The 16,263-nt window shown below is 38.8% G+C and overlaps 1 protein-coding gene across 15 annotated transcripts in view; it reads left to right on the forward strand.

Annotated features, from left to right (window-relative positions):
- Positions 1-4,497: 4,497 nt before the first annotated feature.
- ncam1a (neural cell adhesion molecule 1a) overlaps positions 4,498-16,263 on the forward strand; it is a 513,459-nt gene continuing 501,693 nt past the window's right edge. For 13 of the 15 annotated variants that reach the window (XM_041801697.1, XM_041801707.1, XM_041801703.1 and 10 more), the window contains exons 1-3: positions 4,498-4,563; positions 4,675-4,741; positions 8,554-8,666. In XM_041801697.1, coding sequence (XP_041657631.1) covers positions 8,615-8,666 — 52 coding nt within the window. In that variant the 5' untranslated portion in view covers positions 4,498-4,563; positions 4,675-4,741; positions 8,554-8,614. Of the gene's footprint in view, positions 4,564-4,674; positions 4,742-8,399; positions 8,667-16,263 lie in introns of those variants that run through there. The other 2 variants (XM_041801699.1, XM_041801698.1) reach the window with 2 other exon arrangements.

The raw sequence follows: 16,263 nt of genomic DNA on the forward strand, positions 1-16,263 counted from the left end.
CTCCCTCCTTACAAAATCATAGTCTCTCTGTGCAGAGCGCTATCATGTATGGAATGGTCATCGCTAAGAGACTGATACTAAATCTCTGGAAATCGGACCAGTTTAAGATTTGGATGACTGACCTCACTGGCGTATTACACATGGAGAAAATACGTTACAGCATGACAGACAGCCTCAACAAATTTTTCAATATTTGTCAGCCATTTTTGGATCATCTTGGTCGATATGACAGAGTAACAGATTTTATAGTTTACCGCTTACCTTTCTCTTCTTGAGATGTACAATACTGTGATGCAGTGTAGTTAAATTTCTCACTATGCAAGCCCTTTTGTTGTTGTTTTGTTTTTCCTTTTTAAATTCATTTCCTCATTCCATGTAAAAATCTAAAGATCTCAAAAATATCGGGGGGAAAAAAAGCCTGAAAAAGTGATTTTTGCATAACATGTCCTCTTTAAGCTTAACCTAGACACTGATGAAATAACATGGAAGTAGTGATGAAAGCACAGAGATCAAAGATCACTGACATTGAGTGTTGGTTTTTGACCTTGCCTCCAACATGCAAAGGTTTCTCCAGACTCTCTGAATCTTTGATGCTCTTATGGACTGTAGATGGTGAAATCTTCAAATTCCTTGACGTTGTGCGTTGAAGAAGTCTGTTCATACACTGTTGGACTTTTTGCCAAGTCTTTCATAATGTGGAGAACCTTGCACTATTGCTCATTGTGAACAACTACAGCTTTCAGCAGTGCTCTTTTTGTACCCAAACATAGCACTGTTACCTGCCACCAATCAACCATCTTACCTGTTCTGAGCATTCAACTACCCAAGTATTTTCATGCTTCTGTTCCAACTTTTTTGGAGGCATCAAATGCAGAATGTGCTATATTTCCAAACAAAGTTTATCCATGTGAACACTAAAAATCTCATCTTTGAGCTGTATTCAATTGAATATAAGATTAAAAGTATTTGCAAGTCACTGTATTCTGTCTTTATTCACATTCGACACGATGTACCAAGATTTTTGGCATAGGGGTTTGCAGTTTAAATAAGTGGAATACATAATCTCTAAGCCTCCAGTAAGGTCAACGTTATGTCGAGTTCCAATTTTCAAATAAAAATATGCCTATTTATGGAGTCTGAATGTTTCAGTGAGGAAAGAGCTGATGTAATTTAATGACCTTTTTTATGCCTTGAAACCAGATCAGATATACATGAATATTTTAAATTAAGTACTTTTGAACATCTCTTGACATGGCTAGAAGGGATTTTGAGATTATTCCTTTTTCTCATTTTAACTTACATTAACCTACAACACTTTTTCCCACAGCAGCAGGCAGTTTCCTGCAAAAGAAAAACAAAGCTTTGATAAACCTACAGGAGGCTATCTGACTAGCGAAAGGGCGGACACATTAGCATAGTGGATCATTAAGTTAAAGAGCCAAATGTTTCAAAGAGAAGTTGTAGGAAGCCAAGAAAGATCCATAATGGGAGTTAGACGGAAATAAGTCATATGAACATAAAACAAAAATGCAAATTAACTACAAATATAAAACTTGGTCCTGGGTTGTTTTAACACTGGCACAAAACTCTTCAAGCTGCATATGTGATGATTCATTGAAATAAAGATTATTTTTCCTAAATTTGCCCAGAATTTTCCAGCTAATTCCCTGGGGAAAAAAATCTGTCACATTCAAACATGGTAGAAGCAGCAATGGGAGCCTTTAAGGGTTAAGTATCTCACCAAAGGTCACAACAAAATGTGACAGCAGGAGCTTGAACCCTCGACCTTCTGGTAGAGTATTAAGACACCTGACCAGGGACTGCAATAAAATTGTGCTCAAATACATGTAATTTAATGTGGGGTTGATCCACATTTTGAAGCTACAAAAGCTTCCACTCTTCCTGTAAGGCTTTCCACAAGGTTTTAGAGTGTTTCTGAGGGAATTTGTGCCCATTCATTCTGTAGGTCAGGCACTGGTGTTGGATGAGAAGGCCTGACTCACAATCTCCGTTACAGTCCATCCCAAAGGTGCTCAGTGGGGTTGAGGCCAGGGCTCTGTGTGGGCCAGTCAAGTTCTTCCCCACCAAACTTATCAAACCATGCCTTTACAACCCTTGCTTTGTTCACTACGGCACAGTCATGTTGGAATAAAAAGGGCCTTCTCCAAACTGTTGCCACAATGTTGGAAGCATAGCATTGTTGAAAATGTCTTGGTATGCTGAAGCATTAAGATTGTCCTACACTGGAGATAAGGAGCCTAGCCCAAACCCTGAAAAAACACCCCATACCATTAACCCTCCTCTACCAGACTTCACAGTTGGCCCATTACAGTCAGGCAGGTAATGTTCTCCTGGCAACCGCTAAACCCAGACTGCCAAACAGAGAAGTGTGATTCGTCACTCCATTGAACATGTTTCCCACAGCGCCACAGCCCACTGTCAGTGTGTTTTATATCACTCCGTCTGATGCTTGGCATTGGATTTGGTGATGTGAGGCTTGTATCAACGGAAACCCATTCCATGAAGTTCCTGCTGCACATTTTATGTGCTTCCATTAAGGCCATTGGAAGTTCAGAACTCTCCAATAGAATCAACAGATGGTTGGCTACTTTTACGCACAATGTGCCTTAGCAGGTGAGGATGCATTTGGAAAGCCAGGCATACAATGTGCAATTTTCCTTTGAAAAAAATTCAAACGACACAAATTTTGACTTGCACAACTCACTTAAAAGTCACGCTGACTTTGTGCACTGTTTGTTGTGCAGTGTACAAGGGGACACGACGGCCAGCCCCAGCGTGACCAACCACTCCTGACTGAACCAACTGATTTCTGGTACATTTGACATTTCAGTCGTACGACTGCACACACTCCCGCCACAAGCGGGATACTCTACAGCAGGAAAGGCTTTCTGATGTGCCTTCCCCATTTATAGTAACAGAAATGATATAAAAGGAAAAAGAAAGGAGAGCCTCGAGCTGACATGGAATATTTGTCACTATTTAGCTGCTAGCTGTGCTTGCTGGCAATGCCGTTTATGCATGTGTGAGGGCAGTTTTGTTGCTGTTTGTAGCTATTTGACGTATGAATAAGAGATATAACTTTAACCTTCATGTGTTAGACTTCTTCAGAGAAACTCCACTGACGTGTCACTGTCTTGACTTCACTTGAACAGTGTGAGCACTCAGGTCAAACAAGACCGTCAAAGTGTGCAGAGGGAGAACATGAATCGTAAACAATATCTACTTGCTCATTTAAGGATTTAACAAGGCACAGCCAGCAAGGCAGTCTGCAGGGGGAGCTGAGGAGGGTCTGAGCCACAAGTATGCAGGGTAGGTAGGTACACAATAAGGTGGACAGGTGACACAAAATCCTGAAAAAATAAACAGTTCTTAAGTCACATACTGCTCTCACAGGCATATGTTTACTCTGAGTGAAACTAGCACCCTAAATTGCTGAGTAACAACTGGAATTAAAAACAACAAAGTACCTTTAGCAAATAATATGGTCAGAGGAGTCTGAACAAAATGGTGGATGATAGAGGGCAGCAACCAAGGTCAGTGACTGTATCTGTCAATACCTAGTGTGACAAACTCATCAAACTTGTTGACACTGAATTAGTTTGAATGTAGTCCAAGGTGCACCGTACATAACACCAACAAAGGTGTAGTCTATCCTTCAGCAACTCTTCCATACAGCATGAAGGTCTACATTAAAAAGTAGTATGCATGTAATTCTTCAATCTCTGGCTGTGAAGCTGTATCATTGAAGAGTAGCTGCAGTGGAAGAATTTTTAAAGTTCAGCTGACACTAATCAAGGTCAGACTGAGTCAAATTGAGTAGCTCCCTCACATACTGAAGCATGTCCACTTTTGAAGACTTGTTAGCTGTTAATGATAGTGATACTTGTACAAAACTGACTGCTACAGGTAGTAAATTTATCATTCACCCTCATGAATAATTAAAGGCTAGGTTTGGGGCTCTGGTATATTAGAGTACCAGTGCATTTTTGGAAGCAGAATCTGAAGGTGCAGCTAGCTAGCAGAGGAGAGAAGGCTGTAAATTACAAAGTTGGCTAATTGAAAGCTATTTGAGGATTTGAAACGAATAAGGCATCTTTTACCTACCACTGCTATCAATTAATAAATGTTCATCTTAAATAAACACAACTGGTAGGTGCTCATATATGCACAAAAAAAATGTTTTGGACCACAATAGTTTCTCTAGCATCAGGAAAATCAGAACACCTCCCTTCCTTTAAGCACTTGAAAGATTGAAAATAATCCTCCTTACAGTCTTAATACCTATCATTCCCAGCATCAAAATCTGATTACATTTTCACCTCTGCTTTTATAAGGATATTATTCTGTAAGTGTTTAACTTTAGTAATGTAGACAATAGCTTACCTACTGGCTTGGCTGTGAAGTTAACGAGGTGCAGCTGGTGAGGCAGTGAGAGTTAACGAGGAATGAGCCACAGGTGTGCAGGACATAGGCCTACTGACACACGGAGAGCATCTAGTGGAGGGGTGAAGAACTCCTGCTGGAATAAATTACACATATGCAGTTAGTTATTTCTAAATTACATATTCCTTGTGTAGAAATTTGATTAAAAGTTTTGTTAAACTAGGTAAAACTTTTAATTCTGATTTTGAATTTCATTTACTTTGCCATTAGCAGCAGCAATTCCCCTAAGATGATGGACAGCAAAGAACAGACAGCAAACAGAAGAGCAGCAGCACAGGTTGGCAAAATGATTCTATTTGGTTCTGATATAAGAGCTTTAAGACTTCTGCTACCAGTCTGTCATTTCAAACTCTTATATGCTTTTTAATTTACACGTTTAATCCTGCATGTCACCACAGTGGCATTTAATTCAGTTCCAAACTTCAAGTAGCCTACTGACATGGCCAACTTGAGTGGTTCACTCAGTTTGTTTGTTGTGTTAGCCACTTGTCTGCCTCTATACCTAAAATGTGTATTTTTCATCTATTATATCACCTATTTTAGTCAGCAGCATTTGTGGTTGAACTAATATTTATTCTTTACCATAGCATAAGTTGTATTTGACCAGAGGAGCAGGCTAACAGAAGAGCAGGGTGTACCAGAGTTAGCAAGCACTCTCATGTACTCACAGTAGGCTATTTAGTACTTTAGTAGTACAGGAGGTGGTTTGGGACTCACTGCAAGAACTGAATGCAGAATGATGGGCACTTCACACCCTCAGCGATTGTCATACTGGTGACGCAGCAGCTATTGTACTGTTAGCAGTACTGTTAGCTAACATGTACCAATGGCAGCACATTACAACAACAAAAAAAGGCATTTAAAGAAAAATAAGTTCATTTTTTGAAGTAAATTCTGTTAAAACTGATTACAAGTTACAATAATCTAATAGTGAGTGAAAATACCTTTCTAAATTTTGATTAATTGCCTGACCCCTGTTTATGAAGTGTTGTTAAATAAGAAGTAGAGGAAGAAAACAGTTGTCACTCTAAGTGCGCTGTAATACAGTGTATTAACAGTGATATATGATTTGGGACAAAACCGTACAGTTTGCAAGAAAGCACATGCTGACTTTAGCATCTGCTAGCTTTCGAACATGTTGCTAGCAACAGCAGCATTAAGGAAAAATAACTTTGTTTACTTTAAGGGGATAATGTTACAATAAAATACAAGTTACATGAATTTAAAAGTGCGAGAAAATTGTGATTATAATTGCCTTATACCAGTTTAAAACTTGCTGTTACAAAAGAAGTAGAAGAAGAAAACAGAGGTTTAAACTGTTGTCGCTTGAAGTGCAAATCAGCAGTGTGGGATCTGGGTCAAAACTAACCTAATTGTATTACCAGAAGTATTCAATTTGAGATATACTTAGAAGTTAGCGTACAGAGTTAGCAAATGTAAGCTAGCTTAGAAGGTGGAAAACAGAGAGTGATATTACTTAAACAATTTTGAGACAAAAAGAAATCTATAACAAGAGTTCAACAAAGGGAAATGTACATAACTTTGAGGGAACGCTAATGTTAATAGTTTGCTGAATTAATAAACCACTACCAGTTGCCCAGAGTATTTCTGAAAGAGTGATATGGAAAACTACAGATGCCTCGTATGAAATGCTTCTAAATCATCAGTTAATCAAACTCCACACAGCGGTCGCATTTTACAGATAGCCTACTGAAGGTTCCTTGCTAGCTAGCTATTTTAGCCAACTACCAGACCAGTATCCAGGTGTAAAAGAATGATTTTACTTGATAATTTGGAGCCAAACGAGATCTAAAACAAGAGTTCAACAAAAATAATGTAAATAAAACTTTGAGTGAATGTTAATGCAAACAGTTAGCTCAATGTATAAACAGATTACTACAAATGGCCAATTATTTTTGGATCATAGTGATGCGACAATAATTGGCCATTTGTAGTAATCTGTTTATACATTGAGCTAACTGTATACCGGATTACTACAAATGGCCAATTATTTTTGGATCATAGTGATGCGACAAACTTGCTGTATTGCTTTTAAGGACAAGTGCCTTTGAGGAGATGCTTTCAAATCATCAGTTGATTACTCTGTGGTATTTGCTAACTAACTTTAACGTTTTACAGTTAGCCTGCTGTAGGTTTTTTCTTTTTGGCTTGCTAGCTAGCTATTTTAACCAGTGCACAACCAGTATTCAAGTAAACGCCAGGTTAAAAGTTAGCTTACTAGCAAGAATAAGCTAGCTTAGAACATGAGTTATTTTACTTAAAGTTTTAGAGCCAAAAGAGCTCTAAAACAAGGGTTCAACAAAAGGAAGCATAAACACAACTTTGAGCGAATGCTAATGTTAACAGTTAGCGGAATTTCTATTCTGCTGCTAGCTATAGCTACAGCTAGCCAAATTATCTTTGAATGAGAGTGATGTAACAAAAACTTGCCGTAGAAGCATTTCCTTAAAAGCATTTGTCAAAGTTTTTCCACATCACTTTCATTCAGAGAGAATTTGGCAAGCTATAGCTGGCATTAAGCGTCTTATAAATTCAGCTAACTGTTTACAGGATTCACTTTAAGTTGAGTTTACATTTACTATATCTAAACTCTTGTTTTAGATCTTTTTTGGCTCTAAATTCTTAAGTAAAACCACTCTAGTTTATTTGGATGGTACGATAAGGCTTGCTTAAATAGCTAGCCAGCAAGCTGAAAACAACCTACAGTAGACTAAAGGCTACCGTTAGTTTGTAAGTAGTGTGAAGTTTGTAATCAACTGATGATTTAGAAGCATTTCCATTAAATCATATCTTAATCAGCAGTTGATTATAAACTCCACACTACTTACAAACTGATGGTATCACTTTACCATTAGCCTACTTTTTGTTGTTTTGTCTCCCAGCTAGCTATTTTAGCCATCTTTACTGCACCAGTATTCAAGTAAACACTCTATGTATGTTAAGTGAGGTGTTTAATATTATAAGACAGGGTTGCCAGGTTTGGGTGACAAATATAGCCCAATGGCCGATAAAAACTAGCCCAAAATTTGCCCAAAACCAAGACCAATGTTGAAATTCAACATAAGCATTTAAAGCCTCTGCAGCACCACATATATTGCTTATGTACGTACGGGTGTGCTGCTTCTGTATGTTTTTATGTGCCAGTGTAGCACAGCGGATCTTTGGTTGTGTGCCGTGTTCTATGTTTTCCTGCTTCTCTGCTGCTTGATTTAGTTGCATTTGAGGGTAAATATTCTGCTTTGGATATTAGATACACATCCACAAGAGATCAAAAATGGGTCTGCTCAACCCGCGGACAAAAAAATCTACCTGCGACAGTACGTAAAAAGTAGCCCAATTCTATGGTAAACCGCGGACCTGGCAACCCTATTATAAGGGCTAGAAAATAACGATAGAAGAAACTTAAGGTAAATTAGAATACAAGTGGCATAGAATGTATGACATTGGAATGTAGTTTCTCTATGGAAAATTAAAGTTATTTTTCAAGATACTTTCATTAAATGAAATGGGAATAAAAGTTAAGTTGCTTTCCCACAATATATCTAAAGAAAAAAGAAAAGTGCAATAGAATCAGTTAAAGTAATTAAAAAGTGAATAAAAATTAAATAAAACATAAATTAAAGGACATTTATTGATAAATTTCTATATTCCCCATATGTGTAAATAGTTATTATTTAATCCCACCTTTAATTAGTCCTCAAAGTGTCTATCCGCATGTATTTCTTAAACACTGTTAGCTAGTTTGCCTGTAAACCCAGTAATCCGAATTAGAGCCTCTAGCGACCATCTGCTGTCTACATTGTCAGCTCCGCGCACTACTTTGTTACTGCATCACCTCAGCCCGCCCCCTCGGTGTATGTGCGAGTCTCTCTGTGTGTAGCCTACCGGGCGGAGTAATTCGTGTTGGTATCTATTGAGTGCATGTGTGTGTGCGAGTGCGTGCTACGGCTGCTGCTTGTCACTCATTGTGCCGCGAACACGGGTAGCGACAAGGACCAAAATTCCGTCCGGTAGCAGTTGTTATCCCTGGGAAAAAAAAGCTGAAATCTGTTTATCCCTCTGCTGTAGAGACACCTCGCTTGTGTAAAGTGCGTCTGCTCTTCAAGGAGAATATCTGTGACACATTACAATGCTTCAAATAAGGGACCTCATCTGGGGATTGCTATTCATTGGCAGTGCAGGTGAGAACCACACTTATTAATTACTCATATGAGGTTATGCGCAGGTTAATTTCAAGGCTGTGCTCGGTTAAAAATCTGTAAAAAGCAGGCCGAGCTGTGTTGAGTCTGGAGCAGCATCCTCTGGTCCCGCCAGAGGCATCCCTGCCACTGACTCCGGACTGGTGGCGTTAGGTTAGAGAGCGGGTGCTCTGCAGAATACAGCACGTTTGTCGGAAAACTTTCTGCAAGAAGCGGGAGTTTTACATTTCTTTGAGCCGAATAAGGCGTGAAATAAGCTAGCAGCAGGGACGCAGTTTGTGTAGTTTCGAGGTATTTCCCTCCTCAGTTTATCCACCGGTCCTTTTTTGAGTATGTCCGCGCAATGTGTCACCACAAGTGCAGTCACTGCCCTCACTGAGTTGAAAACACCTTGCATGTGTGTGTTATTTCGATTAAAATCAGTGTCGACACGTGCTGTTGCGTCTTTATGTGACTTGAGAGTTAAAAATGTCGCTAAAGGTTAGTGGATGCTGGCGGAGATTAGGACTTGTGATGCAGGGACGCTTTTATGGTCCCTTAACGCAGCACACACTGTCAATTCTCACAATCTCCGCTTTATAAGCCACTGTTTCAGAACAGAAACAGTCTCGGTTAACCTTTAACTTAACGGCATATGTTCACATACATAAGCCCCCCTCTGGTTTCTCACTTGTGCTGGGTTAGCCGTGACGCACCGAGGATGGAGTCTGTGCGGAGCGTCGCTCGCTCTCCTCGAGGATGCTTTGTTTCAGACCACGAAAACACAGATTTAAGGACATTTCATCCGAATGAAAGTCGATTTTTGTGCCTCATAAGCAAACGCTCGAGCACTTCTGGTGGGTTTGGATTGGATGTGCCTTTAATTCCCACCCTGGTCATCGTCGGATTTGGCACAGTATCCTTCGCGGACGTGTCAGTGTGGGATTTTAGAGTTAAACACCAGTCTGATCATCTGGGTTACCAGCCTTTGACCCCCTTTGTGTGTCAGACACTCTGTTTCTTTGCGTTTTTTATATCATTAAATAGAACATTAGAGTTTCCAACTTCTTAGCGCACACAGTGCGTTTTTGGCGCAAAATGATGTTGACATTTGGTCGTAGTATTTAATTTGTTGGCAGGGGGTGAAATTCGTCATCCATTGAAGGCGACTGAATAGTCATTCAATGTATACAATAGACTCCAGTCTCTGGGCTCCCATGGTTATAGCCTATAGAGCGGGAGGGGACCCTATTTTCCTCATAAACCCCCACCCCCTCTGCTCCTCATCCTCCTTCCCTCCCTGCATCTGCCCCTCTTTCCATAGTCTGCAACCCTGTGCTGCAAGTGGAGGTTGAGGATCCCCAGGGGTCCTAAGAGGGGGGAAGAATAGTTCAATCTAATAAATTAATTTGATTATTATTAGAAAAGAATGGTCATTCTAACTTCAGGTGTTGAATTCACCACTCCACTTACATTTTCTATAGATAAACAGTGTTCCTGTTTTTGTATTTATTCACCATGTCACCCAGTCTGACTTTTACACTTGAAATGTGCCATACTAACCAGGCGCTCCTCAGATTTCTTAATGAAGACATAAAAACAGATTATAATGAACTAGACACTATGAAGTTGAAGTATGAACTTTTCAGTACCCTCTAGTGGACACTGTATTGAATATGTGTGCTAAACTTGATCAGTTTTATTGACCTGGCTGCTGTATGGGTCAGTATTGTATTACATGCTGCAGAAATGAGGTCTGAAAGTGAAAGAAATGTGAGTTATGCACTCTTGCAGCCTAAAAAAGAATTGTAGTTGTATCAAGCTTGTGCGTCCTTGGAAAAGACGTTTGCATAAACCTGCTGATTGAGGCAGTAGAGGTCAGTATGGATGTTAAAATGATCAGCAAGCGCAGACAAGCTTGAGGCTATAACACACCAAAGCTAGGGATTTAATGATGCCTTGCAATGAAATTAAAAATCATTACAATTGTGGTGAATTTCACTAGTTTTGACAAAATGTTATGCAAAACTCTATTAACCAGCAGTGGGTGCTATTTGCTTGTGGCTCTTCTTGCCCTGTTCATACCAGTAGTCCCAGCACTTTTCAGTATATAAAGAAAAACTATGCGTTGTTTTATTGTCAGCTATACAACCTCCAAATTAAAAAGTAGAGATGAACAGATGGATTGTGAAAATAATACCCAATACTGATTTTTAAACTACAGCTTAGCCAATTAGCAGATGAGGTTTTCTGTACTTTTAGTGTAATACTACTGCCATGTCAAAACAGCCCAGAGTTTGTCCAACAGGTGTCTTCTTCTACTTAAAAGAAATCTCTTCTTTAAATCAGCACCAAGGGTACCACATGGCAGCATTAAATTGATTTGACACAACAGATAGACCCATTACATGGTTGCATAAGTCTTAAAAAGTACTCACATGTAAAGAAAATAAAGAAAGAAAAGATATTTTGCAGGGCTGTCAGCATGAATGCATATACGGTTAACTAATATCTACAATTAGTGTATTCCTCTTTTTGATCACATTATTCACATGTTTTTAGATCTCTTTGGTTCAGCCGCTGCCACAGTGATGTAAAAAAGTCCACCACTGCTCCTTAATGTCTCATTTCAGTTTAAAAACTCACAAACAGCCCAGTGGACAAGTCAAAAGTCATCTAAACCTTGTATTGTGAAACATTTAACTTTTTAATGTTCACTTACTTTTCTTTTCAATCTATAGAAAGTTCCTTTTTCTGTGGTTATGTTCATGGTATTATTTTGGATCTAGCCAAAGTTTTTTTTTCATTTTGCCAAAAAAATAAATCAGTTCATTAAGCAAACAGGAAGCAATTATCATTGGTTTAAAACTGAACAAAAATCCAAAGTGAAACAAAAAACATTTTGAATGCAAAACAGTGGAGTTTGACAATGTGAATAAAGGGAGATAAATCGTGATTAAGTAAAGAAATTGTGACGTCAGTCCTGAGTAAAAATTGTGATCCTTGACTACCCCAATATTTAGCATTTTTATTTCCAGAGGATTGATATAGAAGAATCATTTTAGTCAAAAGATGGTTACGATCTTTAAAGAATTAGAAAACCTTGAAAAATCATTGGAAAACTGTATTCTAGGTTGTATGATATTATCAACATGATATCAGTGTTGGCAGATATCGCCCAAAAAAGGTGAACCATCAGTAAAGGCAGATATGAAAAATTCTGCTAATATTTACAACAGATTTTTTGGCTATAAAAATCAGCTTATTGGCTGTAAAACAGAAAGGTTAGTGGAGTTTTAGGCTGCACCAACAGACCTACTTCAGCTGAAGTCTGTCTTTGTTCATCGTCATTCCTTACTATTTAAAGTCTGTTTCAATGACGAGATTTTGTCATCCTCAGACTTGAAATTGTGTGTTTTAAGTTTTAGGTTGGAAAAAGTCCAATATCATGCATCCCGACCAAGACCAGTGTTGTATGTTTGGTATTGTGAGCTGAGTGTCCCTGATGTTTCTACATTGTGTGGTTTGTTTTCAGTGTAATACAAGCTTTTTGCTTCTGAGATTACTCAAGTTGCATTCTCTAAAAGCACCATATCATAAAATACTGTTTCCCACCATGCTTTTTTTCACCATGAATCCAAATTTATACAGCAGACTATGATTTTTTTGAAGGGAACCAGAACAAGACCAATTTCTGGGGTAGCCTACAGGAATATGGAAATCTTGCAGCCCTTCACTGGACGTCATGTGCAAAAACTTGTAGATATTTGACTTTGAAATTTTCAGAAACCTCTGCTCTATATACAAATGAGCTGTTTGCAGATCTGCACAGATATTTGAATAGTGTCTTAGTTATTTTTGAGATACTTTTCTAAATTTCATCTGCCGCTTCAACCCAAACACTGTCAGCACGTCATTGTTAGCAGAGTAGAGAGCGATATATGGCACCGAGACCTCTGGATGCGTTCATCCTTTTCTATATGATTCATGATCCTGCCGAAATGTTCTGACGCCTCCACAATTCACTGCACCTCATATGAGAGGGAAAGTGAAAGGAACCAAGAGAGAGATAATTAGACAACTGTGCATTAGCTCTGCCCTGTTTCAATAGGGGAAGGAATTCAAAGAAATTGATCACATTATTTGATAGGCCGGGGGTTTATTAAAAGGGTAATGACAGTATCACACAGTCTGAAGGCTTAGCAATTTAATTACACTTATTGATTTCCAGTTCCTGTTCCAGCTCAATGGTAATTAAATTTTGAGGTTATAACAAATACAGGAAGGGAACCACTCCACCTTTCAAGGAAAGGCTGAGTAGTGTCGTGTTTAAACAGAATATGATGTGGATAGAGGCACATCTTGTTTGTGTTGTTTGCAGCAAGATGGATTGAGTCTGCAGTCTTATTCCTGGTCTGATATTGCATTAGAGAAGTGGTCATTATTCTGCAAGTATTGAAAGCTACCCTGGGTAGCAAAACTATCGATTTAACCTACCATAAAACCCCCAATAGAAGTCACACTGGTGGTTAAGATGCAGTCTGTGTAATGGAGGGTCTCTTAGTGGGAATAAGAGTTATACTGTCTTCCTGTGTGACGATTTCCATGGTGTTCAGCAAAGCTCTCAGCCTGTAGTTTCTGCAGCATTTCATACAGAATGACACTACTTGGGGGTGGATGGCCACCCTCTATGTTTGAGTTTTGTTTCTGCTATTTTGAAAGCTTTCATCAATAATCTGTTGGTTAAGGCCACTCTAATAACCTCACCGCCATTTGAAATGAGTACAGAATTATTTCAGCAGGAAGAAGCTGCAAAAAAAGTTAAAAAGATGGCAAATAAAGTGGTGCAGCACAATTAATCTGATTGCAATTGTGATATCAGGCTGTGCAATTACATAATAGGGTTAGGGTTAGTTATTTGTTTATTTAGTAGTACTTACAAGGTTTACAAAAATGTCTGCAGAAATGCCTTGAAGTTTACAACAGTGCCTTCGAATTTGCACTTTGTAGAGGTACCAGTTTTGGAAAATATTACTTTGAAAGTAGTACTATAAAACTTAAGGTTGTGTAATTTTTTTGGCTACTTAATATTCATATGTTTTGAGTTGAGAAATATAAACTTCAGAACTATCATTATTCTCTGCATTTTCAATGATAACCAAGCAAGTAGGCTCATGATACCATTTATGTATTGTATGATAATTACAATCTCAGGTTGCAATATTGTCCAGTATAATCCCAATTGCACATCGTACCTAATTGTGGCCAGGCACCTGGCTACAGACACCAGACATAGCCGTAAAGATATGCGCCCTTGACATCCATAAACATCGGTGCACTTAGACATCTGTTATCTTTTTTTTTAATCTGTTATCCATTTTCTTTAACTGTTTTGTAAAAATCCATAATCTACAGCCCCACTGAGCACACCTTAGTGACAATGTTCAAGTGGCGATCCAGGATGTTGTGCTTTGCTCACATGTGTTGCCTGCCATCTTTTTTATTAATTGAGGTGTCTTTTCATTAAAAACTGAACCCCTTAAGGTGAAGTCACTTAGCTGCTAATCTGCTGGATGGGAGCTACACGCAAAGCATTTTGGGAATCCAATGCAGTGCAAGGCTGGAATACCTTGGCATGTCTAATCACTGTTTCTCTCTCAAAATGGGACATTTGCCCATGGAAGTGAAACTTTGATTTAGAATAAAGTACATACACCCTATGGAGTTAATGAAAAGACACCTCATTAAAAAAACAAACAAAAAAACATAGTTGGCAGCATGCATGTGTTTATGAATGTCCAAGATCCTATGCATTTATGGATGTCTGATGTCTGCAGCCAGTCTCACTTAGAATGGTGCAGCACTTATATGAAGATTAATTTCAACATGTACCTAAATCAGTGCATCTCTTGCATGTGTAGATGGTCAAATGAATTTCCAAAAGATAAAATGGTCGGCAAATATGCTTGGGTGAATGCAAATATACCTGGGTGGCCCACCTGAGTAATGCGTATGTGTGGAAAATGCGGTTCTGTGTGGCAGGTTAACTTTTTTAGGATAATCAGCTGGCAACCAGTTCACCTGGAGTTGCTCTGGTCACTTGTTGCCTTTTAGCTGATGAGTCTTTACAGTCAGATCAGCAGGTTTAATGTTAATTTCAAGCATTATTGTGTCACCTTCTATATTTTAAATGCTGTTTTATGCCCTAATGAGGTAGAGAAGCTGTTAAGATGTGGCACTGCCAGCCTTGTGTGTGAATCATTGTGCATCCCGTCATGTTGTTCGCTGTGAAGCAGCTGCTCGCTCTTCATAAAGAATAGGGGTGAATCTTAAATTGCATCAGGTCACATCCAATGGGTTATGCCAGCTGCACTTGAGGTTATGACATTGTGTGACTCAGCATTTTGTGTTGGTATTTGATGCACCCTTATATAGGACACGGCCCACTTTTTAGATGAATAAAAGGTATTAAATCTGTGTCTTATATGCTGTATTAACAGTGCTATGGATGACAGAAGTGAAACTCAATGATGATGAAAGCTTTGAATTGATTTTGATCATATGCCTTTAGATTCTTGGCTTTAAAAATAGTCTGTTGCTGAGCTTGAGCCAGATTTTTGTCTTTTGTTATGGAATCCTTTATCCCCTATAATATCCCCTCTGATGATATTATTGTCCACTGTTTAGCGTCTGGCACACTAGTATGTCTATGACTCAAACTGGACTTCCTCATTTGTATTTCTGCATTTCATCCTCACTGTAGAAAACAAACCCCCCACTGAAGCAGCTCTTTGTGTTTTTTAAAATACTGTTTTTGTTCTGACCACCCAGTCTCTGCTATGCACCTGCCAGTCCACTTATACAGTGTCATGTAACTCTAGATACTGAGCTCAAGAGCAAAGCACATCAGTGTGTTTTTCAATCTTAACTCAAAGCGAACTGCAAAGTCCACTGAATGATCCTCTGGATCTAAAACAATGTTTTTATGTACCAAGCATGGAGCTGGACTCCTAAAAAAAGAAGAAAAAGTTAAACTTCTGGAGGGAGAGAAAATACACAATTCTTAAATGGCAAACATATGGCACTTTAACTGCTGTGGTGAGTTCAAAGCCACTATGAAAATAATACAGGCTATTTTTGACGTAGGGGAACTGGAAAAAGAAGCCAAACAAGGGGAAATTATAAGGCGTTTTTAGCCTGCTCCCTGAATATAACCAGTCTCTGCAGAACCAGAGAACTTTACCCTGCAGTCTCAACAAGATCCACACTGAATCGATAGTGACATGTGCGCATTTTTACCAATTTATTTCAGCTTATAAATTGATCAAATTCTCATCAGCTCTGGCGCTGCTCAGATTACAGCTGCAGCCCCTTTGGATTCAGCTCACAGTTGGCTATATACTCCAAACTGCTACTGTACAGTTATTGCAAAAGCAAAGACATCATCAGATGAATTCCCAGAGTCATAATTGCAAGTTTAGTGGAATTGCCAGATGTACATTTTGTGCTGCACCTCAAATTTACATAAACTTGTTTTATAGATTTGCATTGTGTCTTTCCTTATACTTTCTTTATTATTGTCATTTCAGTCTGTGCATCT

The sequence above is a fragment of the Cheilinus undulatus genome, linkage group 12 (assembly GCF_018320785.1).
Source record: "Cheilinus undulatus linkage group 12, ASM1832078v1, whole genome shotgun sequence".
Taxonomy (NCBI): Eukaryota; Metazoa; Chordata; class Actinopteri; order Labriformes; family Labridae; genus Cheilinus; species Cheilinus undulatus.